This window comes from Buteo buteo, chromosome 1 (genome assembly GCF_964188355.1).
Source record: "Buteo buteo chromosome 1, bButBut1.hap1.1, whole genome shotgun sequence".
In the NCBI taxonomy this organism is placed as follows: domain Eukaryota; kingdom Metazoa; phylum Chordata; class Aves; order Accipitriformes; family Accipitridae; genus Buteo; species Buteo buteo.
Window position 1 is genome coordinate 28848177 of NC_134171.1, and position 22620 is coordinate 28870796.

The window sequence follows — 22620 nt, forward strand, 5'->3', positions numbered from 1 at the left end:
TAAGGCTCCCTGGGCGTATAGGTTCCTCAAACAAGGGATCCAGAAACACTGTAAAAAATGTGTCCAAAATTATCTCCTGAACCAGCAACTGAATCACGCACCTTTGCCAACTCCAGATCCCAGACAGACTCCTGAAGCAAAAACATTTTAGTATGCTTCAAGGGACCCCATGGGCGTTCTCCTTTCCTGTAACAGCCCACTGGTTATGGTTACTTCATGTTATGGTTGCAGTTGGTTTATGTCGTCTGGGAACTTGCACCTATATACACCTTGTAAAATGGGCAGGAGTCTCTGAAGGTCTTCTATGGGCAAGTGCTCTAACCATTAGCCTTGTAAAGAAAGGACATAAAAAGTACCTTAGTCTGTAACCAGTTTAAAAAAACCCACCCAGTAGATACAATGCCGGGGAGCCCCGAGTTGTTTGTGTTGTTTTGGCATGTTCTCCTAATGCTGTGAACAACACTTCAGAGTAGCTCTTTATTCAGCTTCTTGTCATCTGAAAAAGAAAATACTTCAATACTTTTTAATGAATTTTCTGTAGTTCAAGATGAAATTTTCTCAGTTGAAAAAAGTAAAAATCTCCACAGAGCAAACAGAAAAAGTCATATAGGAAACATTTCCAAAATTGCAATAAATACCAGTGAGTATGCTTGGACACACTTCCCATCCTAGAATGCCTTTGGCGTCTTGTCCCAACAGCTTCACGCCTGCTAGTTCTCCAGTAAGAGTCCTTTCACACCATCCCTCGGGCCAGCAATGTAATTCCCGTCCAAAGGCTTTGACCAGCATTAAAGCCAGCTCAGCAATACAGGTAAGTCCTCTGCTTCTCTTAAAGACTACCCTTCAGCATCACTTTCCAACAAAGTTGAAAACAAGCCTTTGATATATAATTTCTCTAAATCGTGGCTTAATCACATCAATTCCTGCCTTCGTCTTCCCTCGCCTAATAACATCAGGTTGTGACCAGTTCCTTCCCGCTCTCATACTGGGACTACCCTTCACCCTGTGTCTTGAATTCCTCCTCCAGCCTCACTCAGCTGCGCTCTCTCCCAAGGTGAAGTCAACACAACTGCCTCTCTCTGCCTGCGCTGGCTGTCATCCTGACATGACACTTGCTAGCATAAGCTATGAAAAGCCACATGGGTTACATCCAGCCTATTCCCAGGTGTTCCTTCACTTATATCTGGAGCTGTCATCTGGTTGGTTTCCTAGATAATTTTCATCTTATCATCTCAGACAATCTAACAGGCTGAGCTGGTTTTACCTTTAATACATTCCAGGTCAGAGTCTGTTCATAGATGAAAAGCAATATTCAGCATTTGAGACCAGGACTTTTTATTCAAATAACGGCATACTTACCTGTCTCTTCTCCAGGACCATTGCAACAGAGCATCCCAGAATACGTCTGTGAGACCCAGCCCTGCAGAAAGGAAGGAGGAAAAGGGCAGAAGACAGTGGCAGGCAAAGAGCCAGAACCCAGCTTCCCCAGCCGAGTCCTCCTCGGTTGTGGTGTTTCTCTTCTGAAAAGTATTAAGTACTATATAGAGAAGTAGAACATTTTAATGGGAATCAAGAGCACCTATTCCCAGCTCCATCTCAGATTTTTCACAGGCCCCCAGCGAGATCACTCAGACAGCAAACCCAGGCTCAGCTCCCTTTCGCTCAGACTGAAGATACACATACAACAGAAGTCTCATGCTCCTAACTACCAGGAACAGATCCTAGTGCTCTCAAGAAACACTAACCACGCCCAAGTACATGAAGAGGTATGAAAAATGAATTTAGGAGGTGCTTTGCAACAGCCCAGAGCAAAGTTCCTAATTGCTTTCAGCCTGCAGACTGAATTCCTCTTCCAGGACCAGCAGCCAGAGTTCTGACTCGCATAAAACCTGATCCCAGCATCCACTGAAGTCAATGGCAACTTTCCCCGGATGCTAAACAAGCCTCATCTGTAGCCTAACAGCAGAATTTCCTGCCTAATCAATACAAGTGCCATTAATAAAATGTGGTGTGCGGGGCAGCAACATACCGTACAGTGTTAAGTGGCAGCAGCAGGACATATGACTAATTTGAGCACCAGCCTTAAGAAGTAGAGCCACAGAAGCCAGGAGAAAGGGATGTAGAGTCTCCCAAATCTATGAACCAGCTGTGGTTGTCAAACAGAGCAGATTTCTTGGCATCAACATCTGTGCCTGAAGCAAGCAGCAGTTACAGCACTTTGCAGCGCTGTAAGCCATTCTGACAGCTCTCATCTCAGCCTGCAAAAAGATTTGATGGTCCTGGCCACACTTAGCAAAAGAAATGAGGGTGCCCTGCCCCTGCCTTGCACTGGCCACCACGCATACTGAAATGATTTCTCCATACAACTCTCTCTACACATATTTATTGCTAGGTATTTCTCACCCTTACTGAAACACAGTTTTTTGCAAGTCTATGCCTTTTTAATGCATGGAAGCTTTACCAGGCCCAAGCACAGAATATTAGAAAAATCACTTTAGGTCATGTAAAGAAGTAGAACAGCTGGCAACTGGCCCATTGGCAGGTAAGGCAAGGAGTAAGCACTGTTAGATTACCTCAGAGGAATATGAGAGAGAGAGAGAGAGGGAGAGAAGTGGGCACTACTACTATGTGTATTATTTGTTTCTGCTGCTGTGAGAGAGGCAAGGTAATTTATTTTGCTTTTAGCTTATTAACATAGTGAGACACATCTTGGCAATGATGCATCAGTAGACTGGTATGCCATCTTAATTATACAACAGATTATCAATCATCATATTGCTGATGAAACCCATCCCTTTATCTGTTCATATATAAAGCATCAGGTTGATTGAATCATTTAGCTAACATCAATATTCCAGCAATAACTGCAGGAGGATCCATATCGAAGAAGTTTACTATACTCCTTCCTTTTCCTGCTTCAGGCCACAATTACAGACAACTGTTTAAGAACTCTCACAATTGTATTTTATTTGACATCAGCAATATACACTGGAGTATAACAGGAACAATTTTTTTGCACAATCTTTCTTGCAAGATGGATTTATTTTCCAAATACATAGATGTTCATAATACAGGAAGGTAACAGTTAAGCTGCACAATAGCAAAACAAGTTGACAGCTATCAAACCACCTTTTAAGTTTGTTAGTATAGTCAGGTGACCAGCATTGAATATATGCATTCAAATAATTTAGTTAACCTCTGATTCTTCCAGTCCTCCCAGCCACATTGTTCCACGCAACAAAAATGTGCACAAAGAACAGTGTAAAAGAACTCAACTCCAATGCTTCCCTTGCTTTGATTTCCTTTCAGTTTTTCCCCATGTATGAGTCAATACAAAAAGGGATAAACATCAGAATTTGGCATGGCACAGAAACTCTTGCAACATGCATCTAGGACAGTCACATATTGCAGTAGTAGTAAATTACTGACAAAGAAGTTAGGGGATTTGGGACTTTCCTAAGAGGGTGTTAAAGAAGCATTTCTATTATGCTGCTTTAGTGTGTATTTTCTGCATGCCACAGCTTTTACAGAAAACAAAGATAAAAATACTTCAAGAAGCTTCATATTTTTCACTGGGAGTATTCCTTACAATGTTTAAGTTTAAACCCTAATGCTTTGGTTACAATGGAGAGGGCTTCACAGGAAAAGAAAAGCTTACAGTTAATTAAAACACCAGTAAATACCATCTTCTTGCTTTTTACTTTTTTCAGCTTAAAAATAACACACAGCTATAGCAGCTGCTGCACATCATGTAGAAATTTCCTTTTTCTTTTGGTTCCTCAGGTGGTACAGCTATTACACTTTGAATTAGCACAGTAGTATCTCCCAGCCTGCCTCTCTGACCACTGTGATTTGAGACAGCGAGAGAAAGGACGTTCCACATCATTTGTTAGATGGACCAATTTTCACAGCTCACAGAAGTGCCTCAGCAATTTGGAATACCAAAACTGGCAGGACTGGCAGAGCGTAAGGGCAGTAGGTAAAGGTAAGGAGAAACAGGAACTTGAGGCAAACATTGGGGGCTTATTTACTTATTACTAGCAAGTAAATACTGTGTCTGCAGCCAGGCTTCTAACATACTGTCGCTGCTCTGTGTATTTGCTAGTGATGCAACACTCTTCACATACATCCAAGTCAAAGGGCCCTTGTCACAGCAGCACACAGCACGGGCAGGCTGGCAGTGCTAGCACTCATCCAGAAAACATAGAAACCAGAAAATCTTTTGTCTGCTCTACAACTGACTTGTACTTCAAGCATCCGAAGTGCTTTATGCCACAGCACTAATAACAGATCTTGAAACCCAGGCAACAATCTTTAAAGACCACACTTCAGTACTCCAACCCTACCCACGCTGCTCGACTGTCAGGTTTCACCTGCCACTGGCACGGGCACATGCCCAGGCTCCGCTGCCCACCCCGGTGATGCTCCGCGCAGAGCGAGCCCGCGGCCGAGGGGCAGGCGTGCGAATCCTGCACCCCCCGGCCCCGGCCACCCCCCCACCTCAGCCGTGAGGCAAGGCAGCAAAGCCAGGGACGGGTCTGAACCGAATCAAAACAGCGCAAAAGTAGCAGGACACGCTGAAGCGTGGGTTTAGTTTGTACACTTAGGGGGTTTTAAACAGCTAATGAGCAGCTCTCAAGCCTAATTGAACTCTCACGGCTTACCTCAGCAAAACGCCTAATGGTCTCCAGCCTCAGCTGCTCTTGCCCAGAACTGGGATACCTTCTCCTGCTGAACAGATTGCTCCATCAGGACTAAATTTACACCTACGAAACCACGTTCCGAACTCAACAAGGCCAGCACTGACCGAGTGCCTTCCTGACTGGACTGATGAACGGAATCTAAAAATTCCTAGGTCTTGTTTGAACAGGCGTTGCCTCCTGCACTCCCCCCACGGCACAGCAGAGGGAAAATGTGGAAGTGTATAGGGAAGCTGTTAACTTGTGTACTGAGTAGAGAAAAATCGAGTGTGAAGATCAAAGAAGGTCTTGTCTTTCACTCACGTATTTTCTCTTACCTGGTTTCACTATGTTTATGCATACAACATCAAGAAAGGAAGTGAGAAGTAGCCTTTTTAAATCTCTCTACAAAATTCTCCCACCTTCTGTTTACATATGATCTCCATATTCTCAAAAGAAAAAATACAATCCATGTATTTATGAAATGGATACTGAGTATCACACGGCTAAGCATCTTTCCTACTGTGACATATATTAACTAGCTTAACAGAAAACCCATGTACATTCATTGAGTCTTACCTTCCTAAGTGAAATGGCTACAAATAAAATTCCCATTTTCAGTACAGAGAAAATATTTTGATAAACTACAACTCATTTTAAAAGTTGTAACTAAATACTCTCCAAATGAGAGATTTTACTTGAAAACAAATGCTGTCTTATTAAAAAGCATAGAGATTCTCCTGACGTTGGCTTAGAAGTGTTCGCTACCTTCCCAAAGTTTACAACACAGCTTGTGATTTCCATGTGTGCAGATGAGGAAACCTCTTTTTTAAATAAAATAAATAAACAGAACTAGAGAAAAATTCAGCTTGATTTTCTTCTTCACAAATACACAACAAAATGGAGAAATGAGCGTCAAAGAGAAACCCCTTTTCCAATGTTTAAGCTGCGGGAGAAGTAGTAGGAAGTAGTAGGGGCATAACAACTGTACCTACAAAAATTCAGCGACGCAGTTCTGCTTCTGGGAAGGCCCACAAACTGCTGGCATGAGACTGTGGGTACTTACCAGGCAGCAGCACTAAGCACGCTCTGTTTCATTACCATACATGTACTTGTCACTCCCACCACTCCCCATACCAGAGCATTTAGCAGACATGCAAGGAGAAGACAAGACTGCAATATACCTTGGTCCTCCTTTGGGATGTTCAGTGCTGTTACAGTGAGTATCAGCAGTGCTTAGCTGTAGGAAGAGTTTTCTTCAGCTTCAGGCTGCCCTATTTTGTACTCCAAGAAAGCATTTTCCATCCCACCCCCGCGCTCCGAGGACCCTGATGCCCCATGCTACAGCTTGGATGCACAGCAGCAACATGGATGCAGCCCAGCTGGCAGCAGCTGCTACCTCACGTCTTTCCAGTCTTCCAGTCACTGCATCAGAAACCCGAGGACAGATTAATTGTGCTGATCCTCGGGCAGGATTTGTAGTCGGCGTTGAATTCCACACTGCACTCAGCTGGTGCCTAAGCTGCTTACTTGGAAAAGAGAGTAGGGGGCATTTTCATAAGTGGCTTAATCCAATATAAGATCTGCACTGTCTCTGAAAGAGGCAGTCTCACTCTCCTTCCTCCCCTCTGTTTCTAACCATAGGTTCCTAACTTCTCCCACATCAGCAACATAACAGCTCTCATGCACCCATACAGTGGGTTACAGACACATCTTTGCCTTTCACAGGATCCACATTGTGCAAGTGCCGAGGTTGTGGATGTACATTTTCAGACATGTCTACCTTAAATGCAGCCACAGCCCACAAGCTGTAGTACTGACTGGACTATCAGAAATGCTCAGTACTAAAAAGCTCCCATGAATTCAGGTAAAGGAATGAAGTCTTCAGATTAGTGGGAAGGCATGATACTTCTAAAAACTGGCTGCTAGTGTAATAAAAGCTTTTTTCTCCTCTGCCCCCCACCCCCCTTTTATAACTGAATTAAGTCAGAGGCAGCAATCTCTGTATTCAGTCTCTTAAACATAAAGCAAGTTAAATGCTTTAAGTTTCACAGTGCTTCATTACTGAAAATTAAATATATGGAGTCCCCAAAAGATAAAAAAAAAATGTTACTGTTTACATTTTTGGTTGAGAAATGCTCTAAACCAGAGGGAAACAGTAATACTTAATAAAACTCAATCTTTTTCCCTTACCATTCTGTCCCCCAATTCTTCCTGGCTGATGATGAAAATACCCTTTTTTTAATGAAAACAACTTCAATGGAACACAAATGTTTCTAAGAGGACATTAGCAATTTATTTTCTTTATTACTTTCTCATTATACTTATAATGAAGAAATAATTATTTCTAGGCTGTTTCCTGCCAGATGCTGTTCTAGTACCTCTAATAGGACATATCTTAAAATAACTGCTTGGTAGCAAGAAACTAATTTTTCATCCTTACTCATGTTTTCCCTTCTCTTCCTTTTCTCTCTCTTCAGATAACTTTAATGATTTGGGCTCTTTCATAAATTCTCGCCTGCATTTTCTATTTTTTTCTCCATTATTTGTCATTGATGTAATTTACAAAATCACCTTTGTGGAGGAAAAATTACTACAGAGGGCACCTGAGGTTCGAAAAAGCCTGAGAGCACCTTTGTTTTAATGCCAGTGGAGGCAGGATGAGAATTCTCAGGCTGTGGTTTCGCACCAGCTTTAACCCAGCTCAAAACATCAATCCCAGCCTCCTCACCACCTCCTTTGTACCAGCACTAAGACAAGGAGCCTGATCAGAGAACTGATCCCACTGGTTACTAACCAGCCAAAAGACAACAAGACAAACTTGGGTTTTAGCCAGACAAATTATTTCAGCCAGCTCATCATGACCACACAAATACTTCTCCCCACACAAAGCAAGACAGTAAGGAAGAAGGTGGGAGCATTACCTTCAGCGGTAATACAGTTTTATGGTGGAGTAATCATGGTCTTAAAAAAACCAAACAAAAAACCCTAAACACCCCCCCAAAAAAATAAACCACAACCATGGATTCTGCTTGTGGTCTGTCTGGTGCAGACTGCTTCAGACAATGGCAGGACATAAGCCAGCTCCAATCCAGAAGCCTCTTAAAGCAAATGTGTCCAAAGTCCTGCCCTGCCCCATATGCTTCATGAGCCCTTCAAATACAGGTTAAATACTCAAGGCCAGGATTTTGCACAAGTGGATTCATTTCCACCATGAATGTGCTGCTGGTATTGATCTGCAAAGGAATGCATCTATGAGACAACATGGTATTTTTATGTAATTCTAAAAGAATTCTGGTTATCTGAAACTTTTCAAATCTCCAACACTGGTCTGGTGCCAGAGAATGTTGCCACATATTAATAAAAAATGAAATGCATGTACATACAGAATCATCTATTTATGAAAAGTATGTTGTTATTCATTTGATGACTTGGTACATTCTAGCAGACAAGGAGCTTTTCAAGCTTGCAAACGTAAAGCAGACTGCAAAGTTACTGTTAGTAACAAGGTTAACTATCTCATACTTTGAAAGCACTTTAAAGAAATACTTGTACAGGTTCTTGACTTCCAAGTCCTCCATCCTTGTGCATCTTTACTTACCATGGAGATGAGCCACCAGCACAAGATGATGAGGCAAGGCAAAGCAGTACTCAACTAAATTTTGTAATACATCAAGCTCAGAAGTCCAGCTGCGTGCTTCATACTGTCACCTGCTTCTTCTACAAACCTCCAGTTAAGTTTTATCAAGGATGAAAACATATTCACAAATAATTATTATTTCTTTAAATGCTTCTTTATGCCATCAGATCATCCATAGAGTGCTACATCAATTAACAGCAACGTGGCTACAACAGTCACAAAAACACACAGCAAATGTTGAAGGAGATCAACAACAGGAAGATCACCAGCAGGAAATAACCTAGATCTCTGTGCTAGTAGAGAGTTAAATTCAGTAGTACTGTATTTTTCCTCAGGATCTTTTTCTTGAAAATAGAGATATGATAATAATTAAAAAAAAACCTACCTCACACAGTGCTTTCCATCCAGAAAGGTAATCTTTCAAAACAAGACTGCCTGCAAGTGCATCTTGAGCCTGTCTCCCTTACACTTGAGGGAATTCATACTATTTGAATAGATACATATTTATATGTATCCAGGCTGTGATCACATTAGTAGTTTTAAATGCTAAAACTATGCTATTATTTAAAAAGAGCATTCAGTAATTGATGGGAGTTTGGATGGTTTTCTAAAAAGGGAATCTCCAAAGCTTTTTATTTTTGCTGATGTTATTTTTATTTTAAAGAAGCCATCACGCTCTCAGTTTCTCTTGCACAAGAAAATGAAAATAGAATTATGACCAAAAAATGTAGTGAATGGCAGTGGAGAGTAACTGGTTTGCTTTGAAGTCCTTTTTAGTGGAATAATATAAAAAGCATAAGAAAGCCTAAGAGATATTTGTAGATGCACTAATTTACAGACCAGAAGGCAATGTTATTCGATTCTGAAATAAATACCTACTGCATTGTCCAATTCATGTGAAAACCAAATGTTTTACAAATTCTACCAATTTTACAATAATTGCATTTTTCATTCCCTCCAGTTAAGAGCACAGACCATAACATTAGCAAAGAAAGATCTTTTCAGAGTGCTCCGTACTTCACGCTACTCTCACCTGCTTGGGATGTGCCAAAAACTTACTTTCAGAGTCTGATTTACTCAGAACATGCTGAAACTGCTCACCACACTCATACTCCAAAAAAAGCTACATCTTGACTCCAAGAAGAGACCTACAAATGAAGACTGTACAAATTAACGCATATCAGACTTTCAAAATGGTGCATTTTTCCTTCCACTAAACTTCCTGTTTAAAGTGCATCAAAGTCAATGAAAAACACATATTGATTTCAGTGGATACCAGTAAAGGTCCTTACGACAATATAAATATAAGTAACTTACCTTGGAATCACACAGTAAAAGAAATATAAGGTCTTGAAAAAATAAAAAAAATGTATTTGGGGAGAAAAGATGCTATTGTCACTTAACTGGTTTCTTTTTTCCTGGACTTTTTCCTAGTTTTGGGGGATTTGGGCGGGGTGGTTAATACTGACCTCCATAAGGCTGTTTACCCTTTGGATTTTCACTGAAATTTTATTTATAGAGCTTTGCTCCTCCAACTTCATGCTGTACTGCTTTATGCTTGTCAGACTACGATGAAAAGCACCTCCTATTCTCCCCACTTCCCACTGACCTGCCGCAAACTTACGGCCACATAGTTCTGCAGTTCTGTAATATTTCTACAACTTTGATCATCCTTGGCTTTATCGAAATCATCAGCAAACAGTATACTTCACCTAGGCTTCTCAACACTACAGTTGACATTTTCCTAATCTGTTATTCCATGTTAGGATTAAATAAAACCACGGGCAAATTTTTTGTCAGCTGTCTGTACTGCAATTCACAACTGTGCTAGCCACACAACGCCTATCTACTTTAGTGCAGGCAAGCCCTACTGGCAAGTCCCAGGAAGACAAGGAAAAACTCACCAAAATTTCTTTCCTCTTAAATCTTTTGGGTCAAGCAGAAGTTCTGGAGCCTGGTGTGCAAAGTCCATGATCTACTCTGTCTTCTAAACAGATCTCTTGCAAGTTTGGGGGATTCAGAGGGAGAGTGTGCTACAGAAGAAAGCATGCTCCAGCTTCTCACACTGAGAAAGATTCTCCTAGGAAATCTCCTGTAGCATCTATGGGAAAATGTCCCAGGTGGCCAGTATGTGTCTCTTACACAACCTGTGTGGTCATTTCTTCCATTCTGGCCTTCCCTCCGCTTCCAATAGCACAAGGGACATGGCTTTGGATAAAGTGGATAAATATACACTGTATACTCTGATGTTCTCACATGGCACACAGACACTGTACTACAGCGTAAGGTACACTGCAGCCAAATGACATACAGGAGGTACGCAAGAAGCAGAAGGAGACAGAATTCTATGCACATGGAAAAGCTGAGTTCATTCACTTTTCTGTAGAAATACTGGTTAAATCCTATTTAAATAGAGTTACTTGGTTTCCCCAATTTTTTGCAAGGTCCATCCTGAACAATGAAAATGATGAGATGCCAAAGGCTACACTTCAACACTCTGTAATCAATAACTTTTAGCCCCCGTTAACAGAAAAGCTCTAATCGTGTTTCTTATTAAATTATCGACCTCTTTCATTCAATTATCATATGGTCTACTTGCCTGGTCACAGAGTAATCTAGAACAGATGACTAAACACTTTACAAAGTCTACTTTTTTTTCACTTAAAAGACACGTGGGAGAAGAAATGTGCCATCAACATCCATTTGATGGAGACAAGTCCATTCTACAGGAGGAAAAACAGGCTCCAGTTCTGCTAATGAGCTCTAAGTGCTCAGGTCACCATGGAGGGTTGGGGTCTGGGTTTGCCACCTTGCTCGGCTTCATTATTTCGCAATTGCGATGAAACCTGTTAATAGCAGGCTGATGGAAATTTGACCTTGCTCACACTTGACTATAAGATTCACTTCAGTTCCTGTGAAGGCAATCTTCCTGAACTGAGTTTTTAACTGGTTTTCTCAAATGACTGTGTTAGTGGTTGGGGCTGCATCACTGCAATCTGTGGGAGTTTTGTTGTTGGTAACAATGTCTCCGAGGAAACAGCAGTCAGTGGAGATCTATCTCTGTTTCCTGGTAAGGGTTTTTGGCTTTCTATCCAGTTTCCTTTCCTGTTGATAGAGATGACTTATCTGAAGTGTTTGGTTAGTTTTAAATCAGTATGGTTCTGTCAAAAAAAAAAAAAAAAAAAAAAAATTGTTCGACAAAGCCAGCAGAAAAAAAAATAAAAATAGCTCCTGTAGAGTTCATCTCACACAAACCCATGCCTAATATGCCATTTGGTCACTGAAATGACACCTGCAACATTCTCCCTTAGGATTTTAGTTAGCAGTGTTGAACATTTGGGCCACTATATTTAGCATATTCCTGCTTTTGTTTATGCTTCTGAATTACACAGTATTCAGAACCTGCCAGTATTACTGAGTATACTGCAGGCTCTTCACTGTTTCTGATCACTCTGCAAGGAGATTAAATATAATGAAGAACCACTGTTAACAATAAATTCCTATTTACATTGTCTGTAGGTACTTTGGAAAGCTATTTATGGTAATTTCTTCATATGCTGTAACACAAAAATGTAGCACAGTACAATAAATTAGTCCTAGACTCATAATGAGATTTTTTTATATATATATCTCACTTTGAATGTAGGCATGCAAGTGTTGGAAGGTGGTTCAGAAATACGTTGACAGATTAAAAATAGATTTTTTTTTTTTCTTGGGGTATCACTAAAAATTTCTTCCAAAATGGAAGCAGAGAAATAAATATTTGGAATCTATCAATTTTTGCAATCCTTTTTTCCTCCTTATAAGTCTTTAAAGTGAAACATGAACTACAAATGAATCCAAGTAGCACATTTAGATCGATCTCGGTCAAACAGCCTGAACCGGTGTTGATCCTACTGAACAATGCACTGAGAAAGCTGATTATACAATCTTTATATGGGGATGGGTGGAAGGAAGAGACAGCTGTTTCTAGTGAATAGTTTAAAGCTCTGCCTGAGAGAAAACATCCTTGGTTTTCATCAGAGAGGACAGAAAAGAGTCATTTCAGTAACTTCTGGTGCAAACACTAGGCTCTCAACACAGAAGGCCATCATTCTTCATACTAGAAATACTTTATCGTTTGTGCAATTATGATCAGTAATTGCCATAGGATTAGCTTTGTTTCTTCCAGTTTAACAAAATTAATAAACAATCTCTTGTATACTATCTTCTATTCTGACAATCTGCAACAATGTGACCAAATTAGGGAAGAAACAGCTACAGCAACTAGAGGTACATGCAAAGATGCAAATTACTGCAGTTAGACATCTTGCATGGGTGCTCCATCTCCAGTTCTGTGCTATGGTAAGTGTAATGGTTTTCTAAGGAGTGTTGTAATACCAGACTTCTTCTAGATGTAAAAGACAAAAAGGAAAGGACCACACCTGGCCTTTTGAGAGCATCACTTAAGCAAAAAAAAAAAGACTAAGGTAACTGTTTATATCACTACATCATAATAAAGTCATGTAAGACATGCCCACATCCTGTGTTTTCTATCATCGACAGTCCAATGCTATACACAAAATCACAGCCTGGGATCCATACTACATGCTGTAGTACACATCTCCTGCAGTCTCCCAGGTCCCGTACGTTAAAGGACAGCTTCTCAGCCATGAACTGTCTAAAAGGTTTGGAGAGACAGAAAGAGGCACAAAGATACAGACATAGTTTCACCATTACGGGGTCTTTTTACACTGATTCTTGTCCCAACATAGTCTAAGGCAGTCTTATGCATGTCCTCAATTACCCCAGTTGCTTGTGGTCTCCATCGGTCACTTGATCATTACCTGGGCACAGAACCATTCAACACTCACCTGATTTGCCCCCCAGCATAAACCTTTGACAATAGGCTACCAATCTGCTATTCCGATCAACTGAAGCTAAGGATTAGTCCAGACCCAGGCACAGCCAGATCACAGCTGAGAATTTGGCCTTTGATTTTTACTTGTCACCTGCACAGAAATGCTAACCATTTGCCTAGCCAGATGGATCTGGACAAATATTTTTAGATTTATTGCCAGCATATCTTCCACCCATTCTGGTGAAAAGAACATTTCTGATGAAGATTTCTATCAGGTTTAAACTATTCAATTCTTTAATAAAGTTGCCTGCTTGCATATTGCAATTTGAGCCACTAAGAAAAGTGCCTATCTATGCCATAGCTTAAGAGAAACAAACAGATCATAAACAAACTTTTTTTCCCCAGGCTCCACCTAGAAATTTTCTTTTCTTATGTCACAGCATTCCTTCACAAAAGGGTGTCTCTCATTCACTCAAAGATGTGCCATAGCCATGCTCATCAAAGCACAGGAAAATTTGTTTTGCTTAATTTTGAAGCCACTTTTAAAACCGTGTTGAAAATTTAACTTGACTCAAACATTATATAAGGGGTGGTGGTGGGGAAATACATGTTCAAAGAAAATCAGAGGAGTGTGATGGAAAAATGGGGGGGGGTGGGGGGGGGTGGACACGACAACAACAACAAAACCCAACAAAGCATCCAAAGAAAGAAAAAAGAATTCAAATAAAAAGTTGAACATTGTGGGCTTGGTCCTCATCTACCACAACAGATGTAATTTAGGAATAAATCCACTCAAGCTGGTCAGCAAGGTCAAAGAAGAATCACACACTTAAGATCACCTTATCAAACAAAAAATTCCAATTTTGAGAATTACATCGGATTTCAGATTTTACAATATTCACTCATTCTTACTTTGGAGTGAGAATTTCCCAGGTTGCAACGCAAAATAATGCTTAGTAAAAATATATGGAGCTCTACAACTCCTTTGCATAACTTTTCTGGAGTTGCACTCTCCCAGGCTGGACTCTCTTTTCTTTACCCACTGTTCATTTTCTCCCCCCTCATTTTGCCAATTTTAATCTAGCAGGGAAAGTCCTTGTCTAGCAAGCACTGTCAAAATATTCAGGACATGGACCTTGCACTCCAAGAATGCAATGCTGTGTCCAGACAGCAGTGCTGGGTGCCTCAGGGATTTGTAGTAATCAACATGCATATTCCTAGCAGTCAAGGTGTGTTCCACTGCACAGCTGTGCACCTCTGCCTTTGATTTGTTTCAGGTGCATATTCCTCCCAAAGGCAAGTTCTGTGTAGCCAGAATAGTCTGTCTGAAGAGAGTGATGGTTCACTGCTAGCTGAAGGGAGGAAGACAAATCTGTTACCCATTACTCTGGTAGGAGTTAACTAATTATCCCCAATAACTCCAGCCTTTACAATGGGAAAGTAGCACACAGCTTTTATAAATAAGAATTATTGACCTTTTTAAATAGTTTCAACAGAAGAAACTCTGCATCAAATGTGAGTATAATTTAGGAACTACTACATAGCAGCAAAACTACATTAGACTTTCCGATTTTTCCATGGTATCCTTGGATAGATACACCACCCAGTAGACCATGTTAAATGCTCCGAAGGTAACAGGAAATAAAATGCGTGCATATTTGTCTATCTTACTCGTGCCAGAATGGGCGGCGGGGGGAGCAGGTGGTGTGACAGCAGATGGCTTTGCAGATGCTCCTAATGTATTGGGTGTGGAGGTCTGAATCTGCTCCAGTCTAGATCCAAGCAAGTGCTGAATGGAAGGGGATCCAGCTGTGGCATGCTGGGATACAAATCCAGTTAAAATTGGGGTAGAAGGAGGAGCTGGAGGGGTAGCTCTTGCAGAAGATAATGTCTCTGATGCATTGGTGCGTGTGAAAGGGTTGGGACTTGATGCAGAAAGGGAGTGGGGTGTAATGTCAGAAGACCCCTGAGCTACAGAGGGAGGCTGGATGGAGCTGTGCCTTGTGTCAATTCGGCTCCCACCATCAGCTTCAGACTGTACTGTGGCATTCGTTCTTTTCCTCACATTTGAATTGGCATCCGTACTCTGCAAAGTTACAAAAAATACTCATCATTCTTAAAATAAACACTTAAACAGAAGCAAAGGAAACTTTACAAACTTTATAATCAAGCACTATCAGAGTAATACTCACAAATATAACCAGTAGCTTGATCCTGAGGCACAAAGATACTGCATGCTCATGAAAATAGATTTAATAGCATATAAAGTGATAAACAAGAGTTCCTTTTACCTGTGGCTAGAATACCAGGGTGGGCACATCTGATGCATCACACTCCATGTGATGTGGTACCTATGTAAACTTAATACCATGAGGCTAAGAATTCTTGGGTTAGAGTCAGGGTTTTTTTCCAGGCTCATGCTCAAAATAAAATTCTCTGATGTTTACTTATTTCTCTGATGATATAAAAACATTCTAGATGCAACTTACCAGCCATGCTGCTTTGTATCTCCAGAAAAGTAACTAACATATATTAGGAACTCTAGTCTGTCTTCTAAAGTAGATGCTATTAAAACACAAGTATTTACCAAACCAAGTTACCACATTGCTGCTCTTTCAGAAATAAAGGCAGTGTTTTTTCACATCAACCACAGGCTCCAGCTGCAACTGAACCAGTGAATAAATCAGTCTTTCATCAACTACTCTTTTCCATTAATTAACTAAGAAAAGTGGTGAACTCTCCATCACTTGATGTCTTCAGGCAAGTCTGGATGTCTTTCTGAAAGATACACTTAAGCCAAATAGTACTTATTAGGCTGGATGAGAAACCGAAATACAGATAAGGAAGTAGAGGTGGGAAATCCAGCAGAGTTTAATATTTTACTGACTTCTGGGAGTGGGACTCAGGCTCTGCCTTTCTTCTCCACATTTAAGAGGAAGCCTAACATCTCCTGACCCTCCTTCTGGAAAGGTACCTGAAGAACAGACTTTTGAACCTTCAGCCCTGCACCTAAAATATAAAACATATTATATTTTAGATATAATATGTGAATATATTTTGTGCAAAGACTCGCTGCTTTCCAAAAGACAAAGATTTAATGGCAGATAGGGTACATATACTCAACTGCAGCAATACAGGTCTAAATACAGACAGGACCAAACAATCACTTGTTGTGTATCAAAAATCACGTTTTGCACCTCTCTGATGATACTGTTCCCAAGCACTGCCCTGCACCACACCTGCTGCTGTGCCTTTGGCTCCCTTTCCCTTCACCCCTACCAGAGACCCCTGCCAAAGCTCACAGCACAAGTAAGAGGGACAGAAAGTGGGCAGTGATCTCTCTTCCCTCCTTCATCCAACAGCAGTTCTATCCAGCTAAGTCCCAGAGAAGTAACGGAGAACAACTCAGGTGTTATTCAAGGTACTTGTACCTTGAGTAGTGAGAAGAGTGACAACCATGTCTGTCTGCTACATCAGTTGTGCTTGGCTGTTTAGCTCAAAGAAACAGAGAAATGGGAGCTGAAAAAAAACCTGAAAAAATAATAAATAAAAAACAAACAAACAAATCACTTGACATCTCCAGTACTCCCATCATGCCAGAATGTTCGTCCTAAATCCTGTTAATTGCAGTACAAATCAGTGACTGGCAATACCATTGGCCTGAATTTATCTGAAGCTGTCACAGCTATAAGCCAGTTCATGGCTGATATATTTGCCAGTTCATGGTTGATATATCAAAGAATCCCTCTTAGGTTTCACAGTTTTCCTTCTTGCATAGAAGTGTGGCAATCCCTTTCATTTATTTTTCTGCATCTGCAAATCCAAAGAAGCAGAGGACTGGAATAAACACCAGAGGAAACTGGTATTTTGTGAAAGAAACACTAATTGTACTACTGACTCACTCTCTGGGAAGTGCAGAAGTACACACAGGTGTGCAATTTGGATACTTTTCACATTAGGGTTGTCAATGACCCAGGAATAGTAAAGCAGCTATCAAGACTGCTAAATTGAAATTATAAAATACAATCAGGACAGGAGTGCATTTGCTAGAGACTTGGTAATACCTGATGGAGTATTGCATGTTTCTTGAAGGCTTGCAAAGTTAAGCAGATGCAAGTCATCGATGTTCACTGTCCCAAACAATAGCTCTGTGCTATGGAGAAGCTGGCACTAGAGTCATTCTGAGGAGGTGAGTTTTACCTTCTATGTGCAGATCCTTGGACAACCTGGCTTTGCTCAAGTAAAATTCTCCCATCATAAACCTCTCAAGCAGTGCCTGGGGAGCAAAAGCTGGGACAGGGGTTGTAAAGTAGATCTGCACTGGAATGAAGACATGTCTCGCTTCCCTCCTGCTCTCTGCCTACGTCGGACCAGTAGCTTAGAGGTTGTGCTGCTGGAGAACAGACGTACCACATCTTCAATCACTCCAAGCGCAACCATAAAAGAACGGTCCCAAGAGCAGAACAGAGAATTAAGCGCAATTCACAGTGGCACCATTTAACACTCCTGCTCACTGGAACTGTCACCTGTTTTCAACAGCAACCTCAGTATCCTTCCCTTCTGTGCATCACCAACCACAGACACTGGTAAGACAGACAGGTAACAGCCAGGCTCCTTCTCACATTACAGTCATCTCCATTTCTTTTGTGGGAACTTGTTTCCATTGATACTTTTGCATAATACCTCCTCTTCCCCCCACTTTGGCCATCATCTACGTGACCAAATAAGACCTGTTGCTATTTAATCCACTACTCATGTCCCATTACAGTGTTTATTCTAGAATAAAGTTATCTATACTATTTCAAATGTAATAGTTTGGATTTGCTTTCTTGAATATTGAACCTTGTCCTTGAAATGTACTGAAACAAGCACGTTTCAAGGAGAGAGGTGTTACATTACACACAGAAAAGCAGGGGCTTTGGCCCCTGCTGGGGCAGCCTGTTAACCATTAATACTGACTCTAACAGTGCTGGGACCAACTTAAATATTGGAGGTGGAAAGTCTCCATGGTCAGTCCTTAGCTCCAATACATTATGCACCCCAGAGGCCCTGTCTGAGGGGAACACATTCCAACTCCTGTCCCCAGTAGGTTTGGCAGAATCAGCGTGCAGCAGCAAAACAAGAGGCAGGCAGCCTGCCCCACTGCTTCCTCTTTTAACATGGCAGTAGTATCACTCCCACTGTGAGTGGTGAGCACCCAGCTCCGTGCCCTGTCAAAGCTGAGCAGAATGCACACTCATCACCAGGGTGGCCTCGCCAGCGCATTGCCCACCACCTCCCCTCATATATCCTTTTCCTGCACTTGCCTTACTCAAGGCTGTATCATGAATATATCTCATTCTCCTCCTTCAGAGCACTCAGGTATCTTTCCTTTTTGGTTTCTCCAGTTGAAAAGTTTCTAGCAAAAATTCTTATTGGTTGTACACGTATGACCCCTATATATTCCTCTATTCAGTGTTATAAAGATAACTCATTTCTTCCTAGATTAGTCTATCCCTCCTCCGTACTGATGCTATCTCACAACTCTACATCATCTGAAGATTAGTGCCAAGGTCACTAATAAAAACATTAAACAAGGCTGATGCCATGGCCAAGCCTTAACAAACCAAATTCTGTTGACATCAGCAGAATTCAGGTTAACCACTACATTGCAAAACACAGTAAAATGCATCATTCAGTTTGTACTAAGCAAAATATTCCATAGACATTTCAGCTATGGTGCATACCCCAATTAAAAGGATATTGTGATAATAACAATCTGACTGACAAAATGATATACATAGGTAAAGCACTTGCTGCCTCCCAAAATTATATTACTTAGTCTTTTTAAAAACAACAGCAAGAAACACAAACCTACTGCCTACCAGTAGCATTTAGTTTGGAGGCATTGTATTGGGCTTGCGTGGCAAGGTTTTGGTAGTGAGCAGGCTACAGGGGTGGCTTCTGTGAGAAGCTGCTAGAAGCTTCCCCCGTGTCTGACAGAGTCAATGCCAGCCGGCTCCAAGACAGACCCACCGCTGGCCAAGGCCGAGCCCATCAGTGACAGTGGTAGTGCCTCTGGGATAACAGATTTAAGAAGGGAAAAAAAACCCCTGCGCAATTGCAACTGGAGAGGGGAGTGAGAATATGTAAGAGAAACAACCCTGCAGACCCCCAGGTCAGTGAAGAAGGAGGGGGAGGAGGTGCTCCAGGTGCCAGAGCAGAGATTCCCCTGCAGCCCGTGGGGAAGACCCTGGTGAGGCAGGCTGTCCCCCTGCAGCCCAGGGAGGTCCACCGTGGAGCAGATCTCCACCTGCAGCCCAGAGAGGACCCCACGCTGGAGCAGGTGGATGCCCAAAGCAGGCTGTGACTCCGTGGGAAGCCTGTGCTGGAGCAGGGTCCTGGCAGGACCTGTGACCCCTCAGAGAGAGAAGCCCACGCTGGAGCAGGTTTTCTGGCAGGACTTGTGACCCTGCGGGGTACCCACGCTGGAGCAGCCTGTGCCTGAAGGACTGCAACCCGTGGAAGGAACCCACGCTGGAGCAGTTCGTGAAGAATTACAGCCCACGGGAAGGACTCACATTGGAGAAGTTCAAGGAGGACTGCCTCCCGTGGGAGGGATCCTGCATTGGAGCAGGGGAAGAGTGTGAGGAGTCCTGCCCCTGAGGAGGAAGGAGCAGCAGAGACAATGTGTAATGAATTGACCACAATGCCTATTCCCCATCCCCCTATGCTGCTGAAGGGGAGTGAATCTGTGCCTAGGAAGAAGGAAGGGGTGGGGGGAAGGTGTTTTAGGATTTGATTTTATTTCTTATTACCCTACCCTGATTTGATTGGTAATGAATTAATTTTTCCCCAAGTCGAGTCTGTTTGGGCTGTGACGGTAATTGGTGAGTGATCTCTCCCTGTCCTTATCTCAATCCATGAGCCTCTCATTCTATTTTCTGTCCCCTGTCCAGTTGAGGAGTGATAGAGCAGCTGTGGTGGGCACCTGGCGTCCAGCCAGGATCAACCCACCACAGGCATGAAAACAAGAAATAAAACATGAAAATCAAATGCAAGCCAAATTAAAATGCAACCCAAAAAATGAAGGGATTATCTGAGTAAAGATTCCTTTCTGAGGGCAAGTCAGGAAACTACTCAGTTATCCTGAGCCAACAGAGAGCTGCTGCACTAGTCCAGATGGGGCTCCACAGGAAATATTGAGTCCACATTCTTTACATTCCCACTCTAGATTGAGAAAGGATCTGATTTTCTGGAGGCATTTCAGTGAGGTTTCTGGGAAACGTTTAAAATGGTGGTGTTCAGGAATGCAAAATGGGAGCCTGGAAGCTACCACAAAATGGAGTATATTACAGCATGCAATGCCAGCCTTAATACATTTGATAAAGATTGCCTTTCTATAAACACAACAACTTGCTGCTTACGTAAATGATGCCTCACCCTTCCTTTGAAATAGCCTGTCATTCTGACTTGGTCCAACCAAGCCCACACCTCACAACGACCACCAAGCCAGAAGTTGTATGTACTTTGCTTTGCTGTATCCTCCTTCAAGAGGAAACCTTGCTGTTGATCCTGTCAGGAGAATTCAGCCTCTGAACCTTAACTGGCAGAAACACTATGGATGAGAGTTTCAAAATCCTGGATGATTCAAGAGCACAATTCCTGTCCATGCATAGACAAAGTCCTCAAGAGTTCTGACAATAATCTAAGAATATGTATTTTGATATAATCATAGGATGTCTTCATTGAATAATGCTCTGTGGTTGGCTAGGATACGTTAATGACAAGAATCTACAGCACCGATCTCCTATTTGATTTTTAACAGCCAAGATTGGCAACAGTGAAAGCTAAGTTTCAGCCCCCATGGGACTTCAAACATTTATCACCAAGACTTTTATTTAGGGATACTAAAAGGTACAACATGCCAGAGGTAGATAGGTGACTGCACTAACAAAGAAAAGGAATTGACCAAACACAGGGAAATGCGGACTCCAGACTTTTTCAGGAGAGATTGATAATTACTCCTTCTTTCTATCCAAATGAATTTTTCGTTAGTCTACACAATTAAAAAAAAAAGCTCAGTACAAGAGATTTAGAAAGTTCCCATCCTATGCATAAGCATATTTTACTGGGAAGGCGGGGGAGCATAGGATAGGACAGGAGGTTCAAATTCTGTCAGACAAATTCTGTCATAAGCATGCAGTATGCAAAAAGCTTTTGAAATATTTATTGTATTAAGAAGCATAGAGATCTTGCTTTAATTTTAAGCATCACATGCTATTTTTGCATGGTTTTTATCTTTAAAAGAACTGAAGTGGGGAAAGATACATTCAGTACAAATTCTTCCTATGTAAAAAGTCCTGATGTAAGATGACCTTTTGCTAGTCCCAGAGCAGAATGTCCATTTTATTTGGCATGAAGATACGATAACTAAACCAATCTCCTTGCAGGCATGTGTAAAATGCGGTAATTAATGCTGTATCCTCCCTTGACAAGTGGATTCACATGCAATTGACCATGAATAATACAATGAAGGATGCTGTTAGCATACTTCAGGATAAATCTATACAATTTAAATACTGTGCCAGATTTGTGGAGCAAGTTTGATGGTCAGCTTCTATGACAGAATGTATAGAACAAAAAAAACCCTACGACACATCTATTGCCAAAAATCAATTCATAGATCATTTGCTTTTCCATTTAAGCTCAACTTTGATGGATACTGCTGTTTACTACCACACTAAAATGGTGCACAAATATGAGTCAATCTAAATTCTTCAATATTTAACAAGGTTTGCACACTATAAACAGCTGCTCACATAATGTGGAAATTCTGAAACTTTCTCTAAGCCTACATAAGCCTTGACTTTAGCCAAAAAAATAAAGTACTGGATTGTTTTGTATGTATTACCACTTTTTGACAAGCAAGCCAATTTTGCACTTCAATGAAGTCAAGATTGCAAATTTAGCATGAACTGAAGTAGCGTGCAGCAGCTGAGCTGAGATTCATGAGAAGAGGATCATCAGCACAGCAATATCCAATACTGAACTGACAAACTTAGTCATCTTGTTACAGAACAAAGAGAGCTGGTATCAACCACAGTGCATATTCCCTGTGATAAGGCCAACCTAGAATCTGTAAAACAAACAAGAACTTTATTTAAAAGTCACATGCCAAGTCCTGGGGAGAATGCAGCAGTGATAAAAGTGATTACCTGGGCATCAGGCAACTTTATCCTTAGGACTGTGTTTAAGAATGTAAGCACTGCAAGCTGTGGGAAATCCTGGTGTTGGTACAGCACTGTACAGTTAGCTCCTTCATACAACTGAAGAGCATCTTCCTATAGCCTGTCAGTGCTCTACACAGCAGCTTTAAATCAGTCTCTGCAATTTTAAATTGATTCATAGTTTATATGATGGATACATCCTGTTGGGATGTGAACCCAAAATAAGCAGTTCCTACTGCCTGAGCTAACAGA

The 22620-nt window shown here is 41.4% G+C and overlaps 1 protein-coding gene across 2 annotated transcripts in view; it reads right to left on the reverse strand.

The window, feature by feature from the left end:
• Positions 1–14689: 14689 nt before the first annotated feature.
• Positions 14690–22620, reverse strand: part of GABRA4 (gamma-aminobutyric acid type A receptor subunit alpha4) — a 38410-nt gene continuing 30479 nt past the window's right edge. For both annotated transcript variants that reach the window (XM_075041379.1, XM_075041388.1), the window contains exons 9-10: positions 16047–16068; positions 14690–15243 (exon numbers count right to left, since the gene is read on the reverse strand). In XM_075041379.1, coding sequence (XP_074897480.1) covers positions 14712–15243; positions 16047–16068 — 554 coding nt within the window. In that variant the 3' untranslated portion in view covers positions 14690–14711. The remainder of the gene's footprint in view (positions 15244–16046; positions 16069–22620) is intronic.